The 19,068-nt window shown below is 37.9% G+C and overlaps 1 protein-coding gene across 1 annotated transcript in view; it reads right to left on the minus strand.

Annotated features, from left to right (window-relative positions):
* LOC132311297 (probable plastid-lipid-associated protein 12, chloroplastic) overlaps positions 1-19,068 on the minus strand; it is a 35,599-nt gene that overhangs the window by 12,695 nt on the left and 3,836 nt on the right. Inside the window, exons 4-9 of the mRNA XM_059809164.1 lie at positions 12,562-12,681; positions 9,680-9,871; positions 9,429-9,512; positions 9,224-9,316; positions 5,613-5,666; positions 5,400-5,479 (exon numbers count right to left, since the gene is read on the minus strand). Of these exons, the coding sequence (XP_059665147.1) occupies positions 5,400-5,479; positions 5,613-5,666; positions 9,224-9,316; positions 9,429-9,512; positions 9,680-9,871; positions 12,562-12,681 (623 nt within the window). The remainder of the gene's footprint in view (positions 1-5,399; positions 5,480-5,612; positions 5,667-9,223; positions 9,317-9,428; positions 9,513-9,679; positions 9,872-12,561; positions 12,682-19,068) is intronic.

A 19,068-nucleotide genomic window follows, 5' to 3' on the forward strand; every position in this document is an offset into this window, starting at 1 on the left:
CCCCTGACCACACTCCCCTTCAAGCCGGTGCAACAATATTTATCATGCGCAACTTAACTAACATATTTTGCAAGCAAGTCTTGCTCACACCCTTAGTCAAAACATCAGCAACCTGATCACATGTGTTGACATATAGAGTACAAATCAGCCCAAGACGAAGCTTTTCCTTGATGAAGTGTCGATCGACTTCAATGTGTTTTGTCCTGTCATGTTGAACTAGATAGTGGGCAATGCTAATAGCAGCCTTGTTGTCACAATACAACTTCATTAACTCTCGAACAGGATAACCCAACTCACCCAACATCGTTCATAGCCATAACAACTCACAAACTCCATGTGCCATGGATCTGAACTCAGCCTCTGCACTAAATCTAGCTACTATAAATTGTTTCATGCTTCGCCATGAAACAAGATTACCTCCAAAAAAATGTGCAATATCCTGAAGTAAATCATCGATCTGTCAAAACCCTGCCCAATCAGCATTAGTATAGGCTTCAACATGCAAGTGTCCATGATTGCCAAACTATATCCCCTTACCAGGTGAACCCTTGAGGTAGCGAAAAACATGATGAGCTGCCTCAAGGTGAGGTGATTGTGGAGCATGCATAAATTGACTAATCACACTAACAACGTAGGCAATATATAGGCGCGTGAGAGATGGGTAAATCAATCTCCCAACCAATCGCCGAAATCTTCCCACATCATCTAATGGGTCTCCATCTACATCATTAAGCCTATGGTTTTGCTCAATGGGAATATCAATAGGTCTACCTCCACGCCTGCCTGTTTCAGCCAACAAATCTAACACATACTTCCGTTGAGAAATGAACACCCCTTTCTTCGATCTACACACCTCAATGCCAAGAAAGTGTCTCAATGATCCGAGTTCTTTAACCTCTAACTTTGTCCCCAATAATGACTTCATTCATGGAATCTCTTCTAGATCATTTCCAGTGATAACAATATCATCAACATATACAATAAGGGCACTGGTGCAACCCTGGTGCTTCTTGATGAAGAGAGTACGATATGCCTGACTCTGTGTGTACCCTACTCTTTTCACAGTAGTGTTGAACCTCTCAAAGCAAGCACGTGGCGACTGCTTTAAACCCATACAAGGCTTTATTTAGCCAGCACACTAAATTATGACCATTGGCAAGCTTAAACCCTGGTGGCATAATCATATACACCTCTTCCTCCAAGTCACCATCAAGGAAAGCATTCTGTAAAGGCCAATTCAAATTAGCTGCCAAAGAAAGAAGAACACATATAGAGTTCATCTTGGCAACTGGAGCAAATGTTTCCAGATAATCAATCCAATAGGTCTGAGTGAAGCCCTTTGCAACTAACCGAGCATTATATCTGTTAATTGTTCCGTCTGCATGATACTTTATTATGTAGACCCATTTACAGCCTACTGGTTTCTTACCCCTAGGTAAATGGAACAATATCCCAAGTACCATTCTTCTCAAGGGCTTTCATCTCTTCAAGCATGGATTCCTTCAATGGAGTTTGACTGAGAGCATCTAAAACACTAGAAGGAATAGATACACAGGAGATACACAAAGTGAAAGCACGATATGTTGGAGATAAGGCATCATAGGATACAAACTGAAATATGGGATGTTTTGTACAACTACGAACACCCTTATGATAGGTCATAGGGACATCAAGATCAACAGGAATACTAATGTGAAAAGAATCAGGAGTATCAATGTCAACTGAGGAATTACCTGGATCGAGGGAGACTTCTTGGTCATAGGGTGAGTCAATGACTTGTTTTGCCCTCCTCTTAGTGTAGACAATTGGATGCTTTCCCTGCTGCAAATCATTAGTGTTAAGAGGACTAGACATAGGCACCTTAGTAAGAAGCTCCCCCTGAATGGGAACAGGCAAAGGAAGGGGGCATTCCTTCTGAATGGACGACGGATTCTCTACCTGTATAGTAATCTCCTCCTGTAGAGAATCCCAAGTAGTAGAAAAAAAGGAACATACTCAAAGAATGTGACATCCATAGAGACAAAGCGACGACGAGTGGTAGGGTTATAACACCGATATCCTTTCTGAGTGGCGAAGTATCCAAGAAAGACACATCGGATTGCCTTAGGGTCCATTTTGTCATTGAGATGATGAATGTGAACATAACAAACACAACCAAACACTTTGGAGGGGCAGTAAACAAGGCAGTGTGATGGAGTAAGACAGAGAAGGGGGATTGATAGGTAAGAACCTTAGAAGGCATGCGATCGATAAGGAATTTAGCTGTTAAGGTTGCATTAGCCCAATAATTTTTAGGTACTCCCATCCCAATTAGAAGAGAACGAGTCACCTCCGTAATATGACAGTATTTTCTTTCAGCTACACCATTCTGTTGTGGTGTATCAACATAGGAGGTTTGATGGAAAATCACATTATTAACAAAAAAGGAGGCAAGACCACCATACATAAGCTCTCCTCCATTATCAGATCGAAGGATTTTGAGGGGACAACCAAATTGAGTACATATCATCTTATGAAAGGTTTTATAAATTGAATGAACTTCATCTTTGGTTTTAATAAGATAAAGCCAAGTATATCGACCAAAGTCATCAACAAACACAACAACGTAACGAAAACCAAGTAACGAAGTAGTAGATTCAGGACCCTACACATCATAATGAACAAGTTGCAAAGGAGTTGTACTTTTATTAATACTAGTAGGATAAGAAATACGACATTGTTTGGCAAGAACGATTGTTTCACAATTTAACTCAAAAGATTCAACAGAAGCAAATTGGGAAGCACATGCTTCAAAACAGGAAGAGGTAAATGACCTAGTCTATTATGCCATTGCATTAACAGATCTTTATTGACATTACTATTCCTAACACTAGATTGATATGAAACATAATAAGAAGTTGGCCTCGCATTCAGGAAATACAAGCCTTGTCCTCATGTCAACTTCCAATCGTCTTCCCCGTATCCAAGTCCTGAAACACACAGTGAGATGGAAAAAAGGTTACACTACAATTCAAGCCTTTTGTAATGTGACTGACAGAATGGAGGTTATTGATAAACCTTGGGACATGAAGAACATAAGATAAGGTAAGATTAGGAGGCAGAAATAGTGCCCTTCACCGCAATGGAGGTGAAGGTGCCATTAGCCACTCTAACCTTATCTTTACCAGAACATAAACTATACGAAGAAAAATCAGATGCCATTCCAATCATGTGATCAGTGGCTCCTAAATCAATGATCCAGGGTGGCCCACCAGAAAATGTGGAAACCTGATGTACCGAATGAGAGGTACTAGTCTGAGCAAAGTTAAAGGTGGAAATGGAGGCATTTTGAGCTAGTAGATGTTGAAGAGCATCAAGTTCAGCCCCGGACAAAGAACTCAGTGACCCTGAGGAGGCATGACCAGTAGAAGCAGTCTCATGCTCTGTAGTATGTGCCGTAGATAACCCCCTAAATGGACTAGGCCTTGGCCTAGCATGAGCAGGAGTAGGATGACCGTGTAGATTCCAACATGTTTCCCTAGTATGGCACGTACGCCCATAGTGAAAACACCTCTACTTGCTCTTGTCATCCTACTTCTCTCCTTTTGGAGGATTGGACTTGTTCCATTGTTGTGCCGGCAAGAGCAAACCTCTTAGCTAATGGTATTTCTAGCTCAGGCTTAGTGTATACATGTTCAGACATGGCCTTCATTCTACTCTCCTCAACCTGGATATATGAAAAAACATCTCTAACAAAAGTAAGGGCTGGATACCTGCCTAACACTTAAACCCTGGCATGCTTGTATCTCGAATGCAGACCACCCAAGAACTCATAGATTCGATTTCTTTCTACCATAGCACGAAATGCTTTAACATCAACTGCACACACAGGTATGTAGTCTTGGTAGTGATTAACTCTTCCCATTTACTACGTAAAGTGTGGTACTATGTAGCCAGAGTTTGGTTCTTGCTTGAATCTTGAAATCTGTTGTTGAAGTTCATACAGTTTTGCAAAATTACCAACCGAGGAATACGTCTCTTCCATAACCGTCCATAGCTTTTTAGCTATTTTCAAAAATAGAAACCCTTTATTGATTTATGGCTGCATTGACTGCAACAACCACGTCACAACTAGTGCATTATTTGCACTCCACTCTTTGAATTCAGGATCACTCTTGGAGGGATACGTGGTAGTCTCTTCGATATGGTCGATCATCCTACAACCAGTGATATGCATACGAGCATATTGAGCCCACTCCATATAGTTCGTCTCATTCAGCCTAACAGTCGTAATACAAAGGCCTAGATGGTGATCACTACTCCCTAATACTGGAGTTAGACTTGGAGAAGACACAACTTCTTTTGAAGTCACCTCTGAGCCAGACATTTTATCAAACAGTTTTTGGGTATACAATCCTCACAAATAAAAGCAGTAACAAAATACGTAGAGAACCACCTCTCTAACACACAAACTTCAACTAGAAAGATTACCATATCTGAGATACATAAAAAAGCGACCACACAGTCACCACACAGACCCTAGAAAACAACAAAGTAGACCATACCAGAATCGCGAAGGACGAAGAAAAGCCATTGTTGCAGAACCATGCGAACACGAAAAAAAAAAAAAAAAAAAATAGAGACTGCAATAGATTAAAAACAGGTCCAAAAAAAAAAAATTTGAGGCCTCCTCCCAAACCTCGAGCAAAGGCGTGCTGCCCCTGCGACCTCCAGCCAATTCATCGCGGAGTTGGATCCACGGTACATATGGATGTGATTAATATAACTTCCTTGCAAACAAATCCCATCTTGGAATCTCTTCAAAACCCTTCACACCACAAACTTGCCCTAGGGTTTTAACTACACACTAGAGCTTTACAAACCATGCTCTAATGCCATGTTGACTTTAAAAGATAATCAATTCAAGAGTGAAGTATAAGAAGAAAAAGAGAAGAAAGAGGATGAGAGAAAAAGAAAGAGATAGGGAAAGAGAGAAAGAATGAAAGAATACTTTCATCCTTCCACCGCATTCTATTTACAGTAACTAGTTTTGGCAATTACACATAAGCCCCAACATTATATAAGTAATAACAAATAATCCCCTGACAACAGAACATTCTTCCTCAATGTGACATTGGACGTGAATTGCAGTGATATGTAAAAATGGAACGGGTATGCATTATGCCATGTTACATTGTAGATAGTGATTTATAATATATATAAGTTTCTCAATTTAGTTGTAGGAATGTGAATATATTATTTATAAACGAAAGATACTGATGATGTGATTTCATGAGCTAGGCTACAAAATAAAGAGCTGAAATGCGGTATAGACAAGTAGTAAACGCTCCCTTCGCTGAACAACTGCATTTTTTCAGAGTTATTAATCAATATTATATCTCAGTAATTAGGAAACTTACACAAATGTGCCATTCATGGAGAACCGGAGGCCAAGAAATATGTCAACCAAAAATTTTAATTGTCCATTCGCCTTAACAATCTAAAATGACAAAATTATAAGGTTGAGGAAACCAATTAGTCAACCAAGGACATATAAGATGTTTTCAAGAGGATATAACCATAGAAAAACCAAAAGATTATGAATTGTATATAATTTAATAGCTTTTCAGCACCTGCATGCCCATAAGGCCATTGGAAGCATTCTCTAACCAACTATCCGTCTCTTGCTGCATTGCAAAGAGGTCAAATCAGCTGAAGCAGAGTAAATTATTTAGTATTAAATAAAATAAAATACTTAATTGACATCAAGTTTAAAAGCAGCAGACATTGCTCCACTGAGTAATAGATACACCAGAATTATTAGTACAAGTTTCTGTGTGTGTCTGTCAGAGAGGGAGAGGGTTGGGGGGGAATGACTTCGTTGGCAACATTTCTCTTGTTCCTTCCTACTTTCCAATTGCCAAAACAGGGGTTTTCAAAAATTCCTTTTTACTTGAACAAGAAAAAAGATCATTGCTGTCAAGATTAGCATGCCAAAAAGGCAGTTTTTTATTACCTCATTGTTGCAACAACAGGAACTAGGATAAGATCATATAGCATTAACATAACCTCAACTAAATTTGTGCAAGGATTTGGAAGATTTTAGTCATCCATGAAGTTAAGGAAATCAAAAGCGATTTTAAACTAAAGTACCTTACTAAATGCACACTAGAAAAAACCATGAAGTCAGTCAAAATAAAACAATCAAAATTCTATCAAATACTTTTTGAATTAGATAATTTGATACATAAATCACACTGCCACTTCTTCAAGGACCAAATTTCCTGATGAGTCAGTGACTAATACCTTAACCCTTGTCTGTTGGATACTTCAATCGTCTCTTTGGAGCTACTAGTGGCACCATGTTTTATGGTAACCCACTCCCTGTTCCGCCTATTGGGATGGGTCTGGGGAAGGATTAAATGGGATAGGGGCGGGTATAGGGAGAAATATAAAAACCCAATCTTGGTTTGAGGGGGGCTCGTGAATAAAGAGCTTTCCCCCCAATTAATTATGTACTCTTTTAAGCGATCATGATAAAATTTGGACGTACTTTATAAGCCCTCCATTATGCAGATTAACTCAGGGCACTGGAGGCACTTATCAATCTCACTCTCTCTTAGGCTCTTAGCTATGGATTTAGCAAATATAGGAGCAGGTCTCATAATGCCACAGTCTAACCTAGCATTCCTCTATTGCCAAATAGCCCACAAGGTTGTGGAGACAAGCATTTTGTTCACCTTGACAGAATGGAATCTATCCCAGAAACAATGAGAAAATAACAGGAACTGATCACCCCCTTCATGCACAAAAGAAGGCATATCCCAGTGTAAGAAATCACAGTGACGAAGCCATAGTTGCCACCGTCAATTGCCAAAGATCGTCATTGCCATTGTGCAACTGGAGATAATTATCTAAGATCTTTTGATTTTGTTTTGATTTTCCAAGTTTTTATTCTTTGCGATTATGAAGTAAGAGCTGATTTATATCAGATGTGAATAATTGATAAGATCTTAGTGTCAGTTAGTTACCTCTTGTCCAGGGGCACATTCGGAATTAGAGTTATATTCAAGCACAAAAGGTTAATTTTCAAGTCCAAGGGTGAAAAGGGGACACTCATGTTTGCAATCAACAATTAGGGTTCATGTATTTATCAATTAAGGTATCATATTCCATGTTTGATTTTGAAAAATCATTGTGAGACGCATAAAAGTGGTTTTGTGAAACTTCATAAAAGTAACATCCTATTTGGAGAAGGGCAAGGTACTTTGATCGATCAAGAGATCAATCAAGGCCCACTAACTTGGTATTGATCAATCGATACACTGCTTGATCTATCGATCGACACACTGCTTGATCTATTGAGCTTTGTGGAAACTGAGTTTCCTTTCTTGATTAAACACTCAAAATCCTAAGTTTTCTAGGTCTCTATGCTCTATATAAATACATATGGTATTTAGAAAACTAAGAGATGTAGAGCAAGAGAGAGTGCATGCATCATATAGCCTAAATTGTTTTTATTAGAGAAATCTAGCAATCTTATGCTAGAGTTTTGTTTGGCTTTAATTCATCATACCAATGGATTGGTGAGTGATCATATATGTGTTGACTATCTATTGTTGTTGTACCTACGATGACTTCAAGACACTCAAAAGTAATCCAACATAGGACGGTTGGAAGAGTGGACCAGTGATCAAATTTTTTGGGAGAAGTAGATACAGTGAGGAGCAGATTTGTTGATGGAGCGTCTGAAAGCGTGGATACTCGAGTGGAGGGTTTGGCCGTAGTCTGCCTTAGGGTGTAACTAGAGATTTTAGGATTTGAAATTTGTTGTAGTTGTAAATCTTTTTCTCGTACAGTGGATTAGATCTGTTTAGACTAGTTTTTTTCCCATAGGATTCCTATGTAAAAGTGGCCGTGTGTCCATTGTGCTATTTAATTTATTGGTTTTAATTTGCATGATTATTGGTTTTGTGTTTAGATGCATAATGGAATAGAAACATGGGATTCATGTAGCTGCCCCAAGTAATTGGGAAACTTCTTGTTATCTAGATGCATGATGGATTGATTCTAGTTTTTACAATGTTAGTTTTATTTTTAATTAATCATTAATACAGATAAAATTCAAAAATTAGTTAAAAAAATCAAACTTAGCTTTCAAGATCATTTCACCCCACCTCTAGGTCTAAAGGCCATGCGCTACTCTATATTAAAGCATAGGTTTACGGTCCTATATTCTCAGTTACATATTTAGATTTGGGTCGCGAGCATTTAACATCCCAGTAGTATGCATATAGCTCATATAACCCCATATAGGTTCTGAAAACCCCCTAACGTTTATTTTAGGGGCGAACAAGGACCTCCCCTCATTCGACCGTTAATGGAGCGAGGAGCGATAAAAATAGTAAATTGCCCTTCCTACAATAAAATAAAAAAGTAAAAAATTCACTTAATGTAAAATGACTATTATGACCTATATTAAACAAATTCAATTAAAGAAGTGCATTTTCGGTAATTAAATAGTAAAAAAAAGTAAACAAAATTCAGTTATTGTTAAATTTCAATTAAAAATTAGTAAAAAATTCAATCAAAGAAGGGCATTTTTGGCATTTAATACAATTAATTAGTCATGTGCCACATGATTTGTTAACGGTACTTTTCTAATGGTTGACTACCGAAAAGCCTTAGTTTGCAACATTTTTTAATTTTTAAGGGAGTTATATACCCAAAGTAAAAGAGAAGGGTGTTATTTGCTCAAAAAGTAAACTATAGGGGTGTTTTATATACTTAGCCCTTTAGATTTCTACATTAATTGATATTTATAATACTTTTTTGGGTTGGGTATATGGGATAAATATAAAACCATCAAGATTTGGGGCAGGTTGGCTAAGGAAGACACTTTCAATACCATCCCATAGCCAGTCCTAATACTGTTCTTAATCACTGTTACAGTCATTTGTCTCTGATACAATGACCAAGCCCCCTAACTTCCCTTTTGTTGCCAACCAATTTACCCCAAGGTTTATGACTGGATTAATTCTAATTTTATCCTATCAATCTTGCAATGCCCACACTCAAGACCCATATCAAATCTACAATTCCATTCTATAAATGTTTCCAGATCAACCAATGTACAAGAACTTCACACAATAAAAATTTAAAAAGAAAACAAGGGCTCTATGGAATTGTAGTCCTTTTCCCCCCTAAACATGCTCAGTAAAATCTGTTGCCATCTAGGACCTACCTGGGAACTCCATATCATTTGCCATTCTCCCTCTGCGAGTCTTGGTTCACCTTCAGCTACATCTTGATTTAAGGAGATAAACTCATCGATTGCCTTCAAATGTTGTAGCATGCCAAAAATCAGCAAGCAAAGACTATTAAGAATAGTACATTGATGATGAAATCATCTTTGAGATCTGATTATAAGTTTGGAAAGGCAATCTTACCTCTCTCACTCCTGTACCCGTTGAAATCACTGATAGCAATTTTTGCCTCGGTTCAGTTTTCTTTTGCAGCACAAATGTGGTGCCCTGCACTACAACGATGTAGCTAAATTCCTTAATCCCTAGCAGATCACAGTCTAAAAAAGGAAGTTTGGGCAATAAATGAAGCAGTTCAATCAATTATTTACTGGTGCTTACATTATGACTAAGAAGCAAGCAAAAAAGAGAAGTTGGAGATCATAATGTTCCTATACCTTGTTTCCTCTTGAAATACGGAGGTTTCCTGAATTGGACAAATATGTAGTGTCTAACCAACCTTTTGCTTCATCTCCAAGAAGCCTGAACGGTACTGGATATGGAACCTTAAATGGCAGAAATTTGAAAGAAAAGGCTGCCCTATCAAATTGGAATAGGATTCGTTTTCCATCTTTGATTGATGCAGCAGCCTGAGTAAAACAAACGATGCATAATGTAAGTATAAAACTATGTATAACAAATATAACCCTTACTAATGAAGTCATCAGGAAGAAACATACACACGCATAAAAAGAAAGAAAGAAAGAAAAAAAAAAAAAAAAAAAAAAACTTGTTCATTTATCTGGTTTGCCAAAGTTCATGAGAGAATATATCAAGGATCACCGATTTTTAATTTTTTATCTGCACGTATTGAGTAGATTTTTCTTATTTCTTCTTTTGCCCAGTATATTTTTTTAATTTATTTATTTATTATTATTTTTTGGTTGGAGGGGGGGGGGGGGGGGGGTGGGGGAGTTGAGGGGATTTTATGAAAAACTGAAAAGAGATGAGAAAAGGAAATTGAAGGAAAAATCAGAAGGATTCAACTGTTCATCCTTTTTACTATTTTTTAAATTTGTTTATGATCTAAAGAATATATTCATATATCTAATATCATAGAGAAATCATTCCCAAATATTAAATTTCTATACATCATAATTCCTTCAGAAAACAAGAGGGAAACCCAACACAAGAAGACAAAAGCCCTTAGTGCAAAAACTAATGAACGCTGCATATGATCTGAGACTTATCATTCTGTCATTAACATAATGCATAGAGTCAGAGATAATAAACAGCCACAGATAATTTATTTTCTGGATACGTAACCCTCATAACTGTAGGAAATAACAATCTCACTATGCATTTTATAGCCTTTAATTTAATAATGAAAAATATTCACACACTACCAATCTTCTAATTCCATAATCACTATCACTAGTAACATTACAGGAAACCTTTAAACATTCTCAGTAATTAGCAACATTAAATCTTGTGCCTTTGTAATTGCTGAGCTTTAGGTAATAAATGTGATGTTGTGGCCAGAATTTTGTTTCGGCCCGTGTTGCATTGCAACTCAGTTTTGACCCAAAAAATGGCCTTTGCGTAGGCAACATTAAATTTCTATACATCATAATTCCTTCAGAAAACAAGAGGGAAACCCAACACAAGAAGACAAAAGCCCTTAGTGCAAAAACTAATGAACGCTGCATATGATCTGAGACTTATCATTCTGTCATTAACATAATGCATAGAGTCAGAGATAATAAACAGCCACAGATAATTTATTTTCTGGATACGTAACCCTCATAACTGTAGGAAATAACAATCTCACTATGCATTTTATAGCCTTTAATTTAATAATGAAAAATATTCACACACTACCAATCTTCTAATTCCATAATCACTATCACTAGTAACATTACAGGAAACCTTTAAACATTCTCAGTAATTAGCAACATTAAATCTTGTGCCTTTGTAATTGCTGAGCTTTAGGTAATAAATGTGATGTTGTGGCCAGAATTTTGTTTCGGCCCGTGTTGCATTGCAACTCAGTTTTGACCCAAAAAATGGCCTTTGCGTAGGCATTTAGGGTTTGGAGTGGGATATGAGAGAGCACTGAAAATCGCAGGAAAGAGAGTGAGTGAGAGAGCTAGGGCTTGGGGGCATTATGCTTGTAATCTTGATTTTATCATGAAATCTTTTGCTGGATCATCACCGTGGACGTAGGCTCATACCCAACCACGTAAATTTTTGTGTTCATTGTGTGTGGCGTGTTTACTTTTCCATTTGATACTTGATTTGTTCTTGGTTTGCAGCGTTTGCCGTAACAGAAAATAACATAATAGATTAAAAACAAACAAAAGCATTTGATCGGTTGATCCTATACTTGGTAGATGGGTGAAGTAGTAGAGTGGGGAAGAGAAAGGGAAGGATGGAAAGAGTTCTCATATTTTGTTAGGGATGAAAAGGATGGATAAGGAAAAGAGGAGATGGAGGGTTTCCTCCAGGCCCACTATTTACTTTGGCTCATAAGTGGACAGAAATAAGGGAAAGAAAGGAACATTCTCTTTTACATTTTTTTCCTCCAACAATCATTGCATAACCTTCTTCTTTTCTCTTCTCTAAATGATAGGGAAAAGGGATGTCACCTTTCTCTAGCGTAACCATTCCATTTTTCTTACCTTCTATCCTGCCAAACGGAGTGTAAATTGTGTCAACGAGAATAACATGTTGTTTCCGCAAGAATACTTTGATTTGTCTACTGGTCAAGCCAAGGTTTTACCAAACTTATAAATACTGCAAAAGTGTGAAGTTTTAGTTTTCAAAACCCATACTGCAGGCTGGCAGAGAAAAAATTGCTCTTCATAGCAAAATATTTCCAGCAAAATCCGTTATATAGCTTTGCATGAGAGATGGTATAAAGGCTGAATGGAAGCTATGAGAATATTTTATATGAATGTAGTTGTGTGCATACGTTCATAAGCACATAGAACGTGTCCCTATCGCAGGAATAGCCACTCCTCTGCCATTAAGTGCCCTATGAAGACACATCAATGAAAGAAAATCTGAGTGATACATGCCGCATAAATTACTGAGGTCAGTCACACGCCTTTTTTTATGATGACAGCTGCATGGTGGTATAGCCACTTTTATGACAAGGTATGCTCTCATACAGAAGCATTTTTATTCATCAAACAACAGATTGCAGAAAGTAAAACGCAAATGTGATACATAGTCATCTAGAATTTTCATGCAATTACTTCTTAAAGTTAATAATACCTTCACAAATATAAGTAACCAGGGCAATTTGTCAAAACAATTAAAGATAATGAATTCATACCTCTACTTTCAACTCGCCTATCAGATCAGAGAATCTAACAATGTTGGACACGCGTGGGTCATTCGTTCGAAGGTATACCTCTTGAAATACACTGAAGTTGTCAACGCCAACAAATGTTCTCTACAGATGTATACAAAGCATTTAACAAACATCATTAGGAAGTGTGACCAATCACTATTTAAAAGGTTTATTACTCATGATCACTACAAAAAGTATTTACTCATTAAAAATTCAAGGCCTTGATAGGGTAAAGCTATTTTAAAATGCCTACAATTCCGAATATATGTGATTGTTTCCCAAATTCATACACTTTAGCCAAATTTCAATTTTTAACTTTATTTAGTTTTTCATCTTTTAATTTATTTGTGTTCATTTGTGACCATTATTGACTTGCCAAATGATCTGCACGTGAATTGTTATATACATAGTTCCTTACCATTAGATTTGTGGATTGGGTTTGCATCTATGCATGCCAAATGAGTTTGTGATGCATGTTACGTAACAAAACAAAGATTGCTTGAACTGCATCAGGGTAGCAAACTAACCATTTGCATTATGCCCTAAGCTGGTTAAAGTTGCAAGGGAAGGATTTAGCAATGTATCTAAGTGGTTGCATATATGGATCATTTGGTAGCACGTGACCTAAAATTCTGCATTGGAAATAGAGTGCATTATGGTGCCAACTAATTAGATGGTCCTTGTGAAATGACTGTGAAAGAAACTTAATGATCTGTGATTTGCAACCCTTTCAATCTTTAGAGACTGACTACCCTCTATCTTGACATGATATATCAAGTAATCTTGAGAAACCTTATTATCCTAAGTTGTTTATCATGCAGATTTATTTGACGGGGCCCACTAACTATTCGATGCTAACCCCAATAATCACCATGTAAAAGATATTGGTACATAAAATAAAATTTTAGTACAGCAGTCCTAAAATTCTAGTAATTATTGTCCGCGGAAAATGTCATTCAGATATAATTTTTTTATTTCATATTGATTTTGGCTAGGTTTTGATTTTGTTTTAGCACCTTTTTGGCTTGATTATGCCAACTATGCTATTACTTTTAGTTTCTTTTCCCAGCTTCTAAATTAGTTAGCACAACAACGAAGGATGCAACGCAAACAATCTACAATTTGTTTATTTATGGTTAAGGCAATTGTTATATGTACCAATGATAGTGAATGTGTTGGTGTCCTACGATGGTTACAAAAACACATGCTTTTTCACTTTTAAGCACTAGATGCCAAGGGACTTGAATGAACATGCATCTCTGACATTGTAAACTACACTTTCCTTGATGACCAGTGTCAAGACCACCTAGACTACTCAGGTGGCCATGACAGGCTTCCATTAGGCACCTTAATCTAAGTAGCCAAACCAAAACTTCTACTTGATATTTGATAGAATTATGATTACTGAAAAAGGAAAGAAGGAAAAAAATAGGACTGGTGGCTTAACATACGACCATTATAAAAGTATCAAGCCATTGAAAGCATGGTTAAAAATTGGAACATATTGCCAATGGTATTCTCTAGAATCTCTACATTGGAAATCTTTCATTAGATAAAGTCATAAGGAAAAAGATTAAATGTTTAACATTTATCGATCTGTGCCTGGTTGATGTGAGTTCAAAATCATGAGAGAGAGAGAGAGAGAGAGAGAGAGCAGACATTTACTTGTATATTCCACAGAACCCTAATAAGCCTATGTAGGCTTATATATAGGATACAAGACTGACTTAATAACACAAGGGCCCTAGTAATTACATAACGACCCAACATATATATATATATATATATATATATATAAAACATTCTAACACTCCCCCTCAAGCTGGAGAATATATATCAAATAATCCCAACTTGGAACAAATAGTTCTTAACCGGTTATGACCCAATGCTTTGGTAAACATATCAGCTAATTGATCTTCAGACTTCACGAATGGAGTAGAGATGCTCCCACGTAATATTTTTTCTCGAATGAAATGACAATCAACTTCAATATGTTTGGTCCTCCCATGAAACACAGGATTTGATGCAATGTGAACTGCTGCTTGATTATCACAGAACAATGGAGTAGGAGCTTCAACTGTCAACCCAAGTTCTTTTAGAAAATGTTGTATCCATGTCAACTCACTAGTGGTATGGGCCATTGCCTTATCCTCAGCTTCAGCACTAAATCGAGCTACCACCGTTTGCTTTTTACTTCACCATGTAACAAGATTTCCTTCTACAAATGTGCAGTAGCCTGTAGTAGATCTCCTATCTGAAGGAGAACCAGCCCAATCGGCATCTGTAAAACCTTCCACCCTGAGATGACCATTTGATTTATATAGTAACCCAAAACCTGGAGTTTGCTTGAGATATCAAATAATCCGAAGAATAGCAATCCAATGTGGCATTCTAGGGGCTCCCATGAACTGACTTACAACACTAACTGCATATGAAATATCAAGTCGAGTGATAGTGAGATAAATTAATTTCTCAACAAGGCGACGAAATTTGCCCGAGTCATTAAATAGATCACCCTCATCAGACACAAGTTTTGTATTTGAATCCATATGAGAATCAACCGGACGACCACCCAACATACTTGTTTCTTCTAATAAGTCCAACACATATTTTCATTGGGATAAACTTATACCCTTTTTGGATCTAGCAACTTCAATACCCAAGAAATACCTAAGTTTACCCAAGTCTTTAGTGTGGAATCGATATTGCAGAAACAACTTCAACTTAGCAATGCCTTCAGAATCATCACCTGTGATCACAATATCATCTACATACACCACAAGAAATATGAAGCCAGCTTTAGTGCGCTGGTGAAATACCGAATGGTCGGTCTGACATCTGTTAAGACCAAATTTTAATGCCAACTCAGAGAATTTTCCAAACCAAGCCCATGGAGATTGTTTCAATCCATAAAGGGCCTTTTTAAGGCGACAAACAGTGTGAAGATACTCCCCCTGAGCAACAAACCCAAGTGGTTGCTCCATATAAACCTCTTCTGCTAAGTCACCATGCAAAAAGGCATTTTTAACGTCTAACTAAAACAGAGGCCAATGTCTATTAGCAGCAAGAGAAATCAAAACACGAATAGAAGAAATCTTAGCAACGGGGGCAAACATCTCATCATAGTCAATACCATAAGTCTGGGTATAACCTTTGGCAACAAAACGTGTTTTTAAACGCTCAATTGACCCATCTGGAAGATACTTCACAGTATACACCCAGCGACAATCCCGCACAGTCTTAGGAACAAATGTAGTAGACAACAGAGAGGAAAAACATGAGAAGGATGGCGATAAGGAATTATAAGAGACATAATGAGCAATGGGATGATTAGTGACACACGAGCGAGTATCTTTATGAAGTGCAATAAGCAAGGAATCAGACACAGTGGATTGTGTTGGATCCAAAGACTCTGAAGACGATGGAGGAGGCACGACAGTAGATGGCTTTGGTCTTCGAGTGTACACCTGTAACAGGGCTGGCGAAGGAGATCTAAGTTGAAGAGAAAGTGAGGGAAGAGGAACCGCAGGAAGAGGCGACTCAGGAGTGATATCAAGAAGTGAATCAGTATTTGAAAAATATGGGATGGACTCACAAAAGGTTACATCCGCGCTAATAAAGTACCGTTAAGAAACAGGACTATAGCAGCAATAACCTTTATGAGAACGAGAGTATCCAAGAAATACACACTTTGTGGCACGTGGGTCTAGTTTATCAAAACCAGGACCAAGATTGTGGACATAACATACACATCCAAAAACTCTAGGAGTAAGAGAAAACAAGGGAGAATCAGGAAATAAAATAGAATGTGGAGATTTGCCGTCTAATACAGATGACGGCATACGGTTAATAAGATGACAGGCAATAAGAACAGCATCACCCCAAAACCATTTAGGCATACGCATATGAAACAAAAGAGCACGGGTTACTTCTAAGAGGTGTCGATTCTTACGTTCTGCAACTCCATTTTGTTGAGGAGTATAAACACATGAATTTTGATGAATAATTCCTTTATCACAAAGATATGTATCAAAGAGGGTTTAAGAATATTCCTTAGCATTATCAGAACGTAGAATACGAATTGGGCATCCAAACTGAGTTTTGATTTCTTTTCGAAATTTTTGAAAAATTAAAAATAACTCAGAACGATCTTTCATTAGAAACAACCAAGTCAGGCGAGAATAATCACCCACAAATGTCACAAAATAATGAAATTTATTGATTGAAGAATGCTTTATTGGACCCATACATCTGAATGAACCAAATGAAAAGAACTAGAGACACGATTATTAACCTATACTTGAAAGACACGCGATGGTGCTTACTAAGTTGACAAACTTCACATGATAAGAATTTCAAATGACTAAGACTAGGAACTTGACGCTACAAAACTTGAAGTGACGGGTGACCAGGACGACAGTGCCACTGGAATGGAGACAGAGAAGACTGAAGAGCCACAGGATAAGGTTCCAAATCAAAGTAATATAAGCCACCAACTTCATCCCCCGTACCAATCTTCTTCTTCGTCTTGAGATCCTAAAACACACAAGAAGTAGGATAAAATGTAACAGAGCACTGGAGAGATTTAGTAAGCTTACTGATAGACATTAAATTAAAGGGAAACTGAGGAACATATAAAACAGACGAGAGAGACAAGGAATCACTAAGTTGAGTTGTCCCCAAACCTGAAACCTTAGTGGATGAACCATTAGCAAGAGTAACACTTTGAGAAGGAGGTACAGAATTAAAATCAGATAGAAGAGAAGAACATCCAGTCATATGATCAGATGCTCTAGCGTCTATGATCTAAGGACTGCGAGTGGAAGACAATAGACGTGTGTGCAGTACCTGACTGGGCAAAGGTAGCCATGGAAGATGAATTAGATGCTTGCTTATAAGACAAAAACTGAGGATACTCATCACGTGGAACAGGGACCGTATCTGATTCAGCTATGTTGTGAGATCCAGAAGCAACATCATTCGGAGAGGAGGAAACTTGATTTGCATAACTAGATGGTTTGCCATGAAGGTCCCAACAAAAATTCACAGTATGATTAGAAAGGCCATAATGAGTACATTTTCGTGATTCCCTGCCATGGCCGCGTCCTCCCCGTGAATCACGACCACCACATGTGGAGCGTCCCCCATGACCTCCACGGTAAGCATTATGTTCACCCTTTGAAACTACCAATGCTGAACGCTCACCACTCTGCATAGTATTCAAATTTGAGGTGTCACTTGCAAGTGTAACCCGCTGAAGTCGAGAAAACACATCAGCAAGAGATGGAAGTGTGGGACTACCCATAATCTGTGCACGAAAAGACTCATATGCTGATGACAAACCAGTAAGAAAACGAACAAGATTAAATTCCTCATGCTGTTGTTGCATACTTCGAACATTAGCAGTAATGAGCTGATACATATTCAGCTCCTCACAGACTCCCATAACTTTGGAATAATACTCTTCTATACTGTGATTACCTTGTTCAAGATTGAAGTACTGCTTATAGAGCTCATAAACACGAGTGATATTACCTGTCCCATAATACAATTGCTGCAATCTGTCCCATATCTCCTTGGCAGTATCCAAATAAAGTAAAGTTGAACTGATTTGGGGTTCAATTCTGTTTAACATCACAGAAATGATCCGAGCATCTTCCTTTTTCCCATGCATCAAAAGAAGCATCAGTTTCCTTGAGTTTATCTTTAGTCAGATGAGTACTAAAACCTCTACCTTTGAGAAAAATTGCAACAGATTTAGCCCACAGTATGTAATTCTTCCCATTGAATTTAACTGAAGTCATGGGAGAATGAAGACTGGATGTGGAAGAAAGCAAATCTGAACTAGACGTCATGTTGAACCCAGCAAAACAGAGAAGAAGAAAAAAAAATGCAGAATCTGTATTCTAGCCGAACCTAGAAAACGGGTCGGATCTGGGCAAACGGACCGGATCTAAGCTATCCCAGGTTTATTAAACCAGGGTTGGAATAGCTATCCTAGGTTTAGTAAACCAGGGTTGGAATAGCATAACCGTGTAGCCAAACACGGGTCTTCTTCTTAACACCTTCACAAACGCCGGTGAACAATGCAGTGGAGACGATGGCGACCCAGTCACAAGCAACGGCCAAATCAATAGGCAGCAACCTCTGCAACTTCTGGCCAAAAAAAATGCGAATCGATGAACCTCACCTCTGTAAATCAAGACGGTAGATGTCGGCGAGCTCGCTGACAACCAAAGAGGAGCTGCCGGCAATGACGAACGAGGCTTCAGATTTGACGACGGTGAACGAGGAGCTACCAGCGACGACGAACGAGGCAGAGACACCAACACCACAATCGAGATTCCAATCGCGATTCTGATCTTATACAAGAACAACACAATTACAGACTCTCACACCCATGAATTCGTGTAGCTCTGATATCAAGTTCAAAATCATGAGAGAGAGAGCAGACATTTACTTGTATATTCCACAAAACCCTAATAAGCC

The sequence above is a fragment of the Cornus florida genome, unplaced genomic scaffold (genome assembly GCF_030987335.1).
Source record: "Cornus florida cultivar Cherokee Brave unplaced genomic scaffold, ASM3098733v1 CherokeeBrave_3.0.0_Hap2_Chr06, whole genome shotgun sequence".
Lineage (NCBI taxonomy): Eukaryota > Viridiplantae > Streptophyta > Magnoliopsida > Cornales > Cornaceae > Cornus > Cornus florida.